Source organism: Daucus carota, chromosome 5 (assembly GCF_001625215.2).
Source record: "Daucus carota subsp. sativus chromosome 5, DH1 v3.0, whole genome shotgun sequence".
NCBI classification, from domain to species: domain Eukaryota; kingdom Viridiplantae; phylum Streptophyta; class Magnoliopsida; order Apiales; family Apiaceae; genus Daucus; species Daucus carota.
The window spans coordinates 34,843,841-34,856,480 of record NC_030385.2 but is presented as its reverse complement, the minus strand read 5'-3'; the positions used below and the strand labels follow the sequence as shown (position 1 = coordinate 34,856,480).

General features: G+C 33.4%; 2 protein-coding genes across 5 annotated transcripts; one reads left to right on the top strand and one right to left on the bottom strand.

The window, feature by feature from the left end:
• Positions 1 to 2,191: 2,191 nt before the first annotated feature.
• On the top strand, positions 2,192 to 5,060 carry LOC108220930 (uncharacterized). Of its 2 annotated transcripts, none has more exons than XM_064094275.1 (7): positions 2,192 to 2,554; positions 3,097 to 3,154; positions 3,235 to 3,540; positions 3,616 to 3,664; positions 3,740 to 3,834; positions 4,077 to 4,201; positions 4,661 to 4,796. In XM_064094275.1, exons 1-7 carry the CDS (start codon positions 2,418 to 2,420, stop codon positions 4,677 to 4,679), a joined length of 789 nt encoding a protein of 262 aa, XP_063950345.1. In that variant the 5' UTR covers positions 2,192 to 2,417; the 3' UTR covers positions 4,680 to 4,796. The 2 variants fall into 2 exon arrangements, with proteins under 2 accessions (XP_063950345.1, XP_017250317.1); XM_017394828.2 differs by having other exon boundaries at positions 2,204 to 2,554; positions 4,788 to 5,060.
• A 954-nt stretch (positions 5,061 to 6,014) lies between these two features.
• On the bottom strand, positions 6,015 to 10,902 carry LOC108219984 (probable F-box protein At2g36090). 3 transcript variants are annotated; one of them, XM_064094373.1, is made up of 4 exons: positions 10,570 to 10,902; positions 9,976 to 10,168; positions 7,953 to 8,114; positions 6,015 to 7,261 (listed from the first exon to the last, which is right to left on the bottom strand). In XM_064094373.1, the coding sequence occupies exon 4, from the start codon at positions 7,239 to 7,241 to the stop codon at positions 6,126 to 6,128; it is 1,116 nt and encodes a 371-aa protein (XP_063950443.1). In that variant the 5' UTR covers positions 7,242 to 7,261; positions 7,953 to 8,114; positions 9,976 to 10,168; positions 10,570 to 10,902; the 3' UTR covers positions 6,015 to 6,125. The 3 variants fall into 3 exon arrangements, with proteins under 3 accessions (XP_063950443.1, XP_017249086.1, XP_017249088.1); XM_017393597.2 differs by lacking the exon at positions 9,976 to 10,168; XM_017393599.2 differs by lacking the exon at positions 9,976 to 10,168 and having other exon boundaries at positions 7,953 to 8,105.
• Between the last annotated feature and the right edge of the window lie 1,738 nt (positions 10,903 to 12,640).

Sequence of the window (12,640 nt, the reverse complement as noted above, 5' to 3'; positions counted from 1 at the left end):
GTTTGCTAGAAAAGGTCCATGGAATTGAAAATTATGGTGGCTTTGTTGAAGAAGGCATGTAAGAAAGTCATGTAATCTATGAACATTCTTAAGCATGCCGGGGGTCATGCCCACAAGGGGCCAATCGGTTAACAAAGGAGCATTGCTTGTGCAAATTTTACAGAAGTAGAGAAATATTACTATGGACAGAGGGAGAAAGGCAAGGATCATAGCTGCATTGATAGCCATCTTGGAGGTTGTGTTTTGTGTATAAAATGTTTGAGAATTTAGCAACTGGTAGCAATATATATTGCAGCTCTGATCCATACTCAAGTACATCTTGCAGTTAACGCAGCGCGGCTTGGATCGTGTGGACCGAAAAATGTGCTGAACTGTGTTGCTTGTGTATGTAAAACTGAATGCCAAAATACAGAGTATGCTCCTGTTTATATACAAGTCTACTCTAAACATCTAACTAACTAACTATGTGTATATACAGCACTACTGTATCTAAAGATCTAAGTCTAACTAACTGCCAGCTAATGCCAGTTCATGGTGGCTGATGTGGCAGTTCATGGTTGCGTTTCTTTCGGGTTCTTTTAGGACTTAAATGAACAGAAGCATATAGCAAGCAGTTGAAGTGAATATATATGCAAGTATGCAACATTGATTTGCTTTCATCGGGTCAAACAGATTTGAGTATTTTCATGATCACTCGGGCTTCCAAAGACCAAAAAGATCTTTCTTGAGCCGATTGATAAAAAGACCCCGTATCGAATATTAAGTGATTTTGAGACGGTGGAGTCGCTGGACAGCTGAATCATAATATTTCATATCGTATATGTCATAGCCAGGCAGGCTATCAGGCTCTTCTACTTGGGACTCAGGGAGGGAGGTAGCAGTGACATTCTAGTACAGGTCTTCGGGAAGTCTGGTGGCTGAATCAGCTCATTGTGTAATCGGAGGACATTGCTGATGATTAAGAAGTAGCAAGTCAGCCTTTTCAGGAGATTCCAAGAAAACACAGCATCATACATTCATACTGTATAGTTCTTGAGGGTCTGCAGATTGTGATTTGGCTTAGCTTAAAAGTACTACAAGTAAGAAGTTATTTTTAAGTTATAAGTAATTTTTAATTTACCTGATTTTTTCAATATTTACAATTTGTTAGATATTAATATTGTTAATATAATAATAAATTATTATAATATATTTTTAAAATGGTCTTATACACTTTTATGAAGTCAAATTCTTTAAAACAAAGAATCCAAGTTATTATATTTTGGCTTATACTTTTCTCATTATAAATGAGAAGACAGGCTTAAAAAAGTCCAACCACACACTTAACCATATCCAACATGTTGCTTCCGGTTTTAGAAATTTCAATGATGCAGTAATTAAGTTCAGCATGTTTGTTTCTGGTGGTGCAATATCATTTCCATTATCTAATGGAGTTTGTAAAGTATTAAAGTTGCATTTAGAACTGAATCAAGATGGAATGGAAAGTTATAAAAAAATTCTACAAACAATGAAGAAAGCATGACATAACATTAACTAAATATGAGTGTACATTTTTTATGATGAGAATTGTAAAGAAGGATGACGAAGTGGAATGAGTATTTTATTTCATCAAAACTCATCAAAAATATAATTTTTCATATTATAATTCAAAATAAGAAGAAAAAAATACCACACAAGTTTCTAATTTCTACAACACTTTTTTTTACCAATATTTTTTTTAACAACACATCAATTTTTATCATTACCGCCAAAGAGACCCGAAGTGAGTTGAACACTGCCAAGCCCAAAACCAAGTTCCAACCCGGACACAAGTTCAATGAAACTCCAAACAGACCCGAAGTGAGTTGAACACTGCCAAACCCAAAACCAAGTTCCAACCAGGACACAAGTTCAATTTGAGTTTCATTGAATCATATTTTTAAATTTAGGGGTGTATTCAATTGAAATTATAATAGATTGTTTTTAATTTATAGATTCTAATGAATTGTATGCAATTTTGATTTTGTGAGAATTTTTGATAAAATTCCGCAAAATTGATATAGATTTTTCAAAATTTAAGCACAATACTTCAAACTCTAATGGATTTTGGATGGGATTTCAAAAAACTTAAAAATATATTGAGATATCTTTTGAATACTATTAAATTTTAAATAATCTCAATTGATACCATCCGATTTTAAATAATAATTTATAATTCTAATTTGTAACATAATTTAAAATACTCAAAATTTTAATGAATTTTAAATTATTTGAATTAAATGCCTTCTTCTAAATCCGAATCCAATAAATGTCTAAAGAATATCATCATCGGTTTTGGACCAAAAGGCCCAAATAAACAGCCCCTATGTTAAATACCCATCCCGCTCAAACCCCCGATTTGAAATCCCAAACAGACTCAACTCTGAAAGTCGCCGGAGATGGAGGGCGAAGGACGGTCGGAGATCGAGTTCAGCAACGTCGAGACGGCGGCGGAGTCTCTGGACAGATGTGTTATATATCATGTCGTTATCGATGTTCTCGGCTTCATTCTCTTTATGCATCAACAAATACCTTCGTATGTCCCCTCTTTCTATACTTATATATATATTAAGGCTACGTTTTATTTCTTATTTTAAGTGATTTTTGTAAAGTAAACTCGTTAAGTAATTAGCGTTCTTTATCAGTAATTGAGTATTTTACGATTCTCATTATACCTGTGGACTTGTGGTTGCATTGAATTATGCTCTTATGATGAAATGTAATCACTGAGATTTGATAATTAGTCAATTTGTGCATTTGTAGCTGTATTTAGATTTCGTATATAGTGACGTTTTCTCGCGTACTATTCCAATTTTGGATTTCCTAACTGAATTAGTCTTGGCCTTTTTGGCTTTATCATTTCCTTTACAATGTGAAGTATTTGGGGCTTGATACATCGCTGTCTTTTGTTTGTCTTGTTTTACTATAACAATTTTTTTCTTTATCTCCGAACCTGACTAATTGATTCAATCAAAAAAGTTATTACTTCACGTAAATTACTCAGTAGCCAGGGATTGTGAATTTGGCTTGGTTTCGAACTGTGACTGTGCCTGATAACTCTTCTTTTTCGCCTGCCAGCATTTTGCAGGATATTAGTCTCGAATTTGATGCATTGCATTCGGAGTATAAGGATTTGGTATGTTAATTATGAGTGGAAGTGGTTTGTTTTGTGGCATTTGTAACATTTCTTTATGGCCTAAGTAACTTCAGTTATAGGATGCAATTATTGCTCAACCTGATATGAAGGCATCTTTGCGAAGAGTGCATGCTGGGAGAAAAAGGGAAGTGAGAATGGGAATAAGGAAATTCGAAAAGTTGATGAAAAATGTGTCTAATATTCAAAGTGCTCTGCAGCTGGTGATCACTGAGATCCCTGATATTAAGGGAGTCATTTTGGTTCTTGGAACTAGTTCTGTGCGGCCTCAACATGTTTATGAACTGTGTTTTTCACATGGAAAGGTTGCATCAGGAAGTGATTGTGATTTTTTGAAAAGCAAAGCAGCGGAAGGGCTCTCTAGAAAGGTGAACTAGAATTAATTTCACACTGTTGTTTTGCTCGTGTGATATTTGCTCATGTGTCTTGGTTGTAATAAACAGGCTATTAGGACTCTGGTCTCAAAGAGTGCTGGATCAGATTCTTATGCAGGTATGTAATAGGATCTTGTATGTAGAAGTTTATCATGTCAACTCTTAGAACCTAAGCAATATATGTTGTTTTTAGGCCCTACCAAGTTGTTTCTGTTGGTCAAAGCTCCCGTTTCTTTCAGTCAGCCTATGCATTTTCTTCCCAAGCGAGATTATAAATACAACAAGAAGGTAAGTGATGAAACGAAAATCATAGCTATTGCAAAGTCAACTGAGCCTATTCTCTCTATAATTGATCACTAGCCTATTTTGTAAGCAACAATGTTAAGGAGTCGAAGGAAATGTACATTCTTGCAGTAGCTACAGATTTTAAAAGTTTGTAGTTCAGGGACTATCCTCAAGGTCAGGCCATGGTTCCCGCCCAATAACTCTGTAGTCACACCAAGTAATGTGATTTTTTCTTTTACTTGCAGATACTGCCGCTAAGATTGAGATTTAAGTGCAGAAACCAAAATAGGGAATTGAATGCTCCATGTGGCGGTTCCCTGAATGCAATATCTACTGACTCGGTAGATACTAATTCAGATGATTTAATCTGGTAAGAATCTTTTACAATTGAAAGTTAACATTTATATATTATCTTGTGTTTAAGCACATTTTCTTTTACCGGTAACACTAAACTTTCAACCTAGTATCCTATTTAATTCATGATTTATTGCCTAGCTACCTCTTATGATTTGACATGTTTGTTATTTCAATTAAATCATTTAATTCACCTCTTTGGGTCCATTTCACTTCACCATTTATCATATTCGAGATAGACAATTCATGTTATCATAGTACTTCGAAGTTATAATTTTTATGCATCAAATTAAAATTTCATGTTTTTGTATTTTGGAGGCTGGGAATGTTCTGCATTCATTAGACCTTCTGAAAGTTGAAGTTGCTGACTGGAAATTAAATTCTTTAGCTTTGCATATGGTTTCTTGCTGTCTATATGCATGCAGTTGCATTGCAGTCTAGTGTCAGTTTACAATTTTCTTCATTTGGCTTACAGTGGGTTGGGGCACTTGTAGGATGGTTAAGCAGATGTACAATGCAAGTTAACGAGTGTGTGTGTATTATCTTTGAAGCATGAAGTGACTCAAAAAAATTAGCTGCATATAATTGGTTTTCTTCGTCAGGTTTCAGTGCCGACATGTTATCAAAGGCATGGCTTGCAGGACATCACCAACAGAAGACTGATTAGTTGATTTTACAGTCTCAATCTCTAATACGTTTGGAGAGTGTGACTAGCCATGGAGTTTGTTTACATAGTTACATGTGAATTTCTTCCAGATAGGGGCAACTACTTAGATTCTTTATGTTTTCTTCTCGAAAAACAGAACTACTTGGTTAATGATGTCAGACTTTCATATAGTTTAAACCTGAAATTAAGGCGTTCATTTGTTCAGGCATCAGCCAGGTTATAAATCATCCCGGAATTCTATGTTGGATATGTTGAGCTTTGCCTACATGTTAGTCACTTTTGTATCCTTGTTGAAGTACAGATTATCCTGATATATAGGGGCCGGTTTGGCTTAACTTGAAAGAAGTGACTTATTGCTTAAAATAAAGAAGTGGATTAAAAGTGATAAGTGAACTTGACTTATAAGTTATTAAAAGTGTTTGGATAACTTTTGTTTATAAGTCAATTGAGAGTGTGGTAATTTAAATTTATAAATTTAAAAAAAATTCAAATTATTAAAATAAATAAAAAGTTTATTAATAAATAAAGTTTGTTACATATTAAAATTTTTAAAACTTCATAATAAAATGCATATACTGAAAAAGCTCAAAAAAAGCTAGCAATCCTTACTTCCAGCTTGTGACTTAAAAAACCCAAAAAAAGCACCTCGGCTTATTTTTGCCAAACACTCTGTAAAAAGTCGAAGCTGCTTAAAGTGGTAAAAGAAGCCAAGAAGCTCTTCCAAGAAGCTTAGCCAAACACCCACATAGTCTCACTTGCCAGTATTTCTAGCTGCGGCAGGCAGGATATTTTGTGGCAAATGTTTGATAATATAAGGAAATTCACCATTCTGTTAAAATATCTGTGAGCAATATATGAATTGTATACACTTAAATACCAGGCATTTAGAAAAAGAATTAACTGGTAATACTTTCGACCGAGTTAAAATCTGTGAGCAATATATGAACCATGTACACTTAAATACCAGAGACATTTAGAAAAAGAATTAACAGGTAATACTTTCGACCGAGTTAACGTTAGACGTGCAAGCAGCAAGAGGCTAAGTGGATAATATTGGTCCAATCAAGCAGAGAAACAAACTACAATGAGATACAAGAATTCCTCTAAAGTATAACTTGAAAAACTGATGGAAGCAAGCACCAGATGAATTTCACAGGTACCATACACTGAATCTGCAGGTTTCTTATTAATAGATCAAAAGGAAATTTTACGTCAAAGATCACATGAACATGTACAGACTGACATCATTCAGCTTAAACGGACAACGTCCGCTTCATAACATATAATAACAAAATGTGGCAAATGCAGTAATTCCACTTAGTATACAAAGTCTATCTAACATGCTTTCATTTCTTATTTTTTCCTCTTTTAGCTCACTCTGTGCTTTTGAGTATAACTTGTAAGATTCTAGGACCTCGCTATAATTCTTGCTCCGAGGGCAGCTTAAGGATTCCTTCAGGATGAGTAAACTGTTTCTACCATTGACATGGGCACCCTCCACATCTCCCAATTGCATACTCAGTTCTGTTAATTTCAAAGTTGTCTGCCCTTCACCTGTCCCATCACTGTATATCACTCTGAACTTCATTAAAAGAATGCATTCTACTACTTGCCATGGAATAATGTCTTTGGAGGGAAGCACGGATCCAAAACGTATTAAGAAATCCTTGTCTGTGGGCCAATGCCTTTGCCCACCAAGAGGAATCAAACTCGATAGATTTGCAGCTTGCTTTAGTTTTCTGTTCACAACAATCCAACTGAGTCGGATTCCAGCACGAAGTTCTTGCCAGAGCTTCCCATCTTTCCTCTCTCTTTCCATTGACATTACTGGTGGCAAACCATCAGTCTCCGAAAGAGTGACTTCACCAGTATCGTCATTATCTCTATCTGAATAAGCCAGAAGATCAATTCGAAATGGACAGTTGGAAAACCAGCCATTAAATCCATTTGCATTAGGAATGCCCCAGAGGACTTTCGAGCAGATTGTCTTATCTTTATATTTAATATCTACGATAGAGACAAGATCAGATGGAGAAACATTCTCCAATTCATCCATGTCACCATAGTATTCAGCCTCAGTCAGCTCATCAGGATAGTCAACATAACTACTCCAACGAAACTCTGGTACTTCTTTGTTTACAAGAAGGGGGAAACAATCTGCATAAAACTTTTTAAACCCACCAATGGATTTTATCAAACTTTTGACATCTTCCCTGTGGGTTGATTGCCACATAGTTGAGCACACATTTTCCCACAAAACCTCTTCTTTTGAGATAGAAGAGAAGGATGCACAAGTACATGCTGCACTTGCCAAACTAGCACCATCCAAACGTCGCAATATATCATAATAGAGATCGCTATTTAATGAAGCTATGGTTTTGTCCGACATTGTCACAGCTCATGTATTATCTGAAATAACAAAGGATAAGAGAATAACCTTAGAGATGTAAAAGTATGCAACCTAACATATGATGGATTCATCCCTAGCCTACTTTGAAAGTTCGGTTCTAGTACCTTAACCAAACCATCCAGATAATTCAAAGATACAGAGAATTAAGAATTTCAACAGGCCGAGATACACATAATATCAGTATTCTGTAAACGTCAGTGCGAATTCTCTCAGATTATAAAGCTGTGTGGTTTTCAACTAATGCCTCCTAATGCAAAGAAGGCCGACATTTGGTCATGCTGCTATGACATATTAAAATATATGTGCAAATAGTTTAAGGCGCTTTAAAATTTTGAAGAGGAGATGTTTGCGGGTGTCAAGTAAATGACATAACAGACCTCAGCCAGTTCAACTTGTATATGTATCAGGTTCTCAAGGCATAAGAAATTTCAAGTGAAAGTAGGTGTAGTATGATGAATTTCACTTGATGTTTCTTATGTTGCTTTGTCAAAAAACACTTAACTTGTAATTAATCAATTATCTAAGAACAGGATTAGGTTCCAGGAATCTAGATTTTTCTTCTTTTTTTCTTTTTTGGGTGGGGGTTGCAGTATCATGGAGGTATGAGAGCAACAGTGTTCCGATGCATGAGTATATGAAGATAGTACAAGATTACTGGTTGATAGAAAAATCAGGGAAGCAGAAAATTACCTCAAAAAAATTCTGCTTTCTCCTAATCCTTCATCATGGTAACCACGGAGAGAGCACTTGCACTTAGAGATGGAGGCTTTGTGTGATAGTTACTGCCCTTTATCTTGGTCTTTTCTTTCCTAGGTAATGATTCTCCAGTTGATTTAGAAAAATCTGTAAGAGCTGAATATAGAAGCATAAATTAGGATATCCCCTCAAAGACAGGCAAGTAACTCATAAACAGCAATAGGATCATATTACATGACAAAAGGAGCATATATGTAAGACAACATCAAGCATATTCAATTCCCAAAGTTTATCATTTAATAATAAAGGCATCATGCCAGTAAGTAATGAACTGCAATATCAGCAATCAAGGATAAGCCTACTGGAACAGGACAAGTAAAATAATAAAATATCATATGAAAGATATTTTACAGAAGTTTAGATAAAAACAATCAGTCATGTTGATGATTGTAGATGAAATTGTTAATTATCGTTAACAGAAACATTATATAATGTAAATATTTAAAAAAGACGAGCTAGAAACAGAAAAGTGTTCAAGTAGTAACAACTAACAAGTGATGCTTATTAAATCTCCAATATATTCCCTAGTAACTCAATCCTTATAAAATATCTTCATATTCCAGAAACTAGTAACACAAAAAAATAGATTTACCGACAAATAGCACACAGAACTACCATATGGTCCATGATCGCTTCAAAACATAATTAAGTAAAATATCCACTTGTGGAAATATCTAACATGCGGTTTGGAGGCAGAAAAATGTTTCTTTTTTCTTTACTTCCTCAAGGAAGGACCATTAGAGTAAGCCATCGGCATGGACAAGACAAAGCCGGTATATGAAAAAAGAAGAATTATGCTTTTGCCTATAGTTTTAATAGAATGGCAAAGGGAAAATAGATTTTTTTGCCATCCAACTTATTATTTGTTTAGAAACCTATCACTGAACTATAATTTTTTTCCTTTTTGTCACTAATGTTAGGTTCAGACTTTTTTTTGTCACTAACGTTAGGTTCGGATTTGATTATTAACACTATGTTATTTTTTTAGTATTATTAAAATATAGTGTTAGTCTGCAATATAATGGCGATCTGATATGTGTTTATATCTTTATTTAGTGTCCTAGGTAGTTTGCCTTGGAGGACGAGAGTTGGACACGCATTTTGAGACTCCAAAAAATTTCAAAAATTATTTTATTTTATTTTTTTTGAATAAAATTTAATGTTGGTTATTTTTCCTTAAAAAAACGTTGGATTTTTTTTGTCACTAACGTTATGTTTTGATTTGATTATTAACAATATGTTATTTTTTTAGCATTATAAAAACATAGAGGTAGTCTGCAATATTATGGTAATATGATATGTGTCTATAACATTATATACAGTCATCTAATATGTCCCTTATATACAGTAATCTGTACTCTCGTCCTCTAAGATAAACTACCTAGGACACATATGGAGTACTACATATAAAGATATAGACACAGATCACTATTATATTGCAGACTACTGAAAAATAGATTTCCGAAAAATATCGTTTAAATGGTCGGAAAATTTAATAAAAGTCTGATTTTAATTGAATATAATAAAATTTCCCAAAATGCCCCTTCAAAAGTTAACGGGAACGGCAGAAGATTACGGAAAGGGTGCAAAGTGTCTACGGGTTAAAAGTAAGGGGCTGCATAGTGTTTATTCCAAAACTATTAGGTGCAATGTGCAACATACTGAAATCAAAGGGGTGCCAAATGCAATTAAATCTAAAAAGAATAACATAGTGTTAATAATCAAATCCGAACCTAACGTTAGTGACAAAAAAAAAATCCGAACCTAACATTAGTGGCAAAAAAGAAAAAAATTATAGTTCAGTGGTAGGTTTCTAAACAAATAATAAGTTGGGTGGCAAAAAAATCTATTTTCCCAATGGCAAATACTTTTTTTCATCTAAAAAAGAGAGAATATGGTGCAGGGGTTGGTGAATCACCAACAGAAAGTAATAAGTATTTAAGGTTTCCAAACAAACCTGTTTAGCAAGAACTGGTTGTTTTTCTTCTTTTCTATTTCTAGCAAAACCGGTGGACCTATTTACTCCGAGTAGGGATAAGGTTTGCATACGTAGTACCTTCTCAAACCCCTACTTTTGAGTGGATATGCACCTCGTGTTTAGTTCGATTACAGCTTAATTAAAAGAATTTTTCTCTCATTCCCCTTTGCTCCTAAATCAAAATTTACCACTGTTTACAAAACCAAATTGGGACAAACAGAATAACACATAGTTGTGTACACCAATAGATCCTGGTTAATGGAAACACACAAAATCTAACAATAATACAATTTCAATTCAATTCTAACCCTAAACCCGAATCAGATAATCAAGAATCCAGCACAAGACTACCCTTCAATTCAATTAACTCAATTTTAGTACATATTCAAACTCTTTTCACTTTGTTCACACTAATTCCAATCATATAACACCAACAAGCATCTACAAATCATATAACACCAGAAATTCAAGAAGGGTCATCACCAAATATAAAATCAAACACCCAAATAAAAAAAAAATCAAGATTTACCGAATAAAATCAAGAAAATCAGAGGGAAAAAAAATCATAGTCACCTGAGAAACAGAGCTTAGATTTTTGCAGTGACCCAGAAGCTTAAATTGATGAAATAAAAACTCTGAAGCGGCGGCTGCCTTAGAGATATTTGTGATTGATTTAAGGAATACAGATGGTTGGATTGAGACAGAACAACAATAAGATTTTGACACGTTAAAGTGCTAGTTGATGGACGAGTTTAACAATGCACATCTCATTTTTGGACACATAGAGATAGTAAATATATATTTTATAGCTTTCATGTAGCTGCATGTATAATGAAGATGTGTAAGTAATGTATATACACACATGACACAACACAAGATTGAAGAGTCCCACTTGAGTCTTTGTGTGATCCTCATCAACACCCGACAGAAATAACTATTGAGAATTAAAAACAGGGGATCATATACTTCAACACTCTTGTGACTTGTCTCTTCCCACGATAACAATAATGCAGGTAAGTGATATTTTTTTATTGTTGTTCTGAATTATGTAGCTTAAAATTGTAATCCGGAATATTGTGGTTGTTCGGCGGAAAATAAAAAATTTGACAGGTATCTGCCTACATTTAACAAAACTTAGTTGAGTTACAAAAATTATATTGATAATTTAATATTAATATTGTAAATGCAATAATTTTGTGGCTGTCTATAAAAAGTATATTAAAGATTAAAAATTAATACTTGTATGATAAAATAAGTTTTATATTATAAAAATCTTGATGTAATACCAATACTAATATATTAAATTGCAAAATTGGACTATAATTCATGTTGAAAAAATGAAAATAAATTTCTACACGTAATTAACAATTTAAAGCACGATGAATCTTAATTTTATTTGTGTTTTTTTAAAAAGTAATCATGTTCTTATATTGTCACCTTCTTCCATTTTTTTTTTGGATTGATTGTGCACAAAAACATCTATTTATATCCGTGAGATAACGGTCTATAACTACCCTTACTTGTAACAACCTTTATTTTTTGATACTGTATGAATAGTCTTCATTTAAAAGTTGCTTGAACGGAGCAAACAGATAATGCATGAATAATTTTTTCCTGTGTACAAAGTAAATCTTATAAAAATTAACAACAACAAACATGTCCGATGAACAAAACAAATATTATAACAGAATAACCAACAAACATACATCACTAAAAGTTAATTTATTGATATCATCCATCAATATCATATCAAGTATATATTCTTCTCCCGTGTTTGGATTTGTCGACTCCCACATAGCGGTTTATAACTACTTTTACTTGCCACAACTTTTTTTTAATACCGTATAAACAGCCTTCACTTGTCGTTGCAGAATAACCGCACCACCGAATTAGAAATTGAGTAAGAAAATTATCACCAGAGATATAGGGTATTTATAGGTGCAGAGAAATTTGTGTGCTACTCTTTTCCATAATTAAATAATCTGAAACAAAATTAGATTAAAACTTTCAAGCTGCTATCTTCCATAAATAATCTGAAACAAAATAAGATTCAGAAACTTGCTTCTGATATATCCGAAACTAAAAAAGTAGTTTTAATTTTTGATATTTTTCATCCGAAGATTCTAGAAAATGAGAAAATTTGAAAAATAGAACGGAACGATGTGAGAGGCGCCACCTACACGCCCCTCGCTTTTCCTTTATATAGAAACAAAATCAGATTAAAACTTTCAAGCTACTATATTCAATAAATAATCTGAAACAAAATCATATTCTGAAACTTGCTTCTAATATATCCGAAACTAAAAGAAGTAGTTCTAATTTTTGATATTTTTCATCCAAAAATTCCAAAAAATTAAAAAAATAGAACGAAGCGATGTGAGAGGCGCCACCTACACGCCCCTCGCTTCTCCTTTATATAAGTATATTGATGATAGTTTGGTATTATTAGAAAAATGGGAGAAAAACAAACAATATCTTAGTTACAGTTTGGCTTTTGAAAAAAAATATGTTTTTTTATGTAAGAAACAATTTATCTTCCAAAAAGATTTTGGAAACGTATTAGTATTTTAAAAACAAATTTCAAGAAAAAATGTATTATTTGAAGGTGAAATCGATCTTCAGCCATCTTTATGTGAATTTTAAA

Excerpts from the sequence above, each read along its gene's own strand:
- LOC108220930 (XM_017394828.2), top strand. The coding sequence starts at position 2,418 with ATGGAGGGCGAAGGACGGTCGGAGATCGAGTTCAGCAACGTCGAGACG. Across the intron at positions 2,555-3,096 it reads ATGCATCAACAAATACCTTC|CATTTTGCAGGATATTAGTC; the intron begins GTATGTCCCCTC and ends TTCGCCTGCCAG. Across the intron at positions 3,541-3,615 it reads CGGAAGGGCTCTCTAGAAAG|GCTATTAGGACTCTGGTCTC; the intron begins GTGAACTAGAAT and ends TGTAATAAACAG.
- LOC108219984 (XM_064094373.1), bottom strand. The coding sequence starts at position 7,241 with ATGTCGGACAAAACCATAGCTTCATTAAATAGCGATCTCTATTATGAT.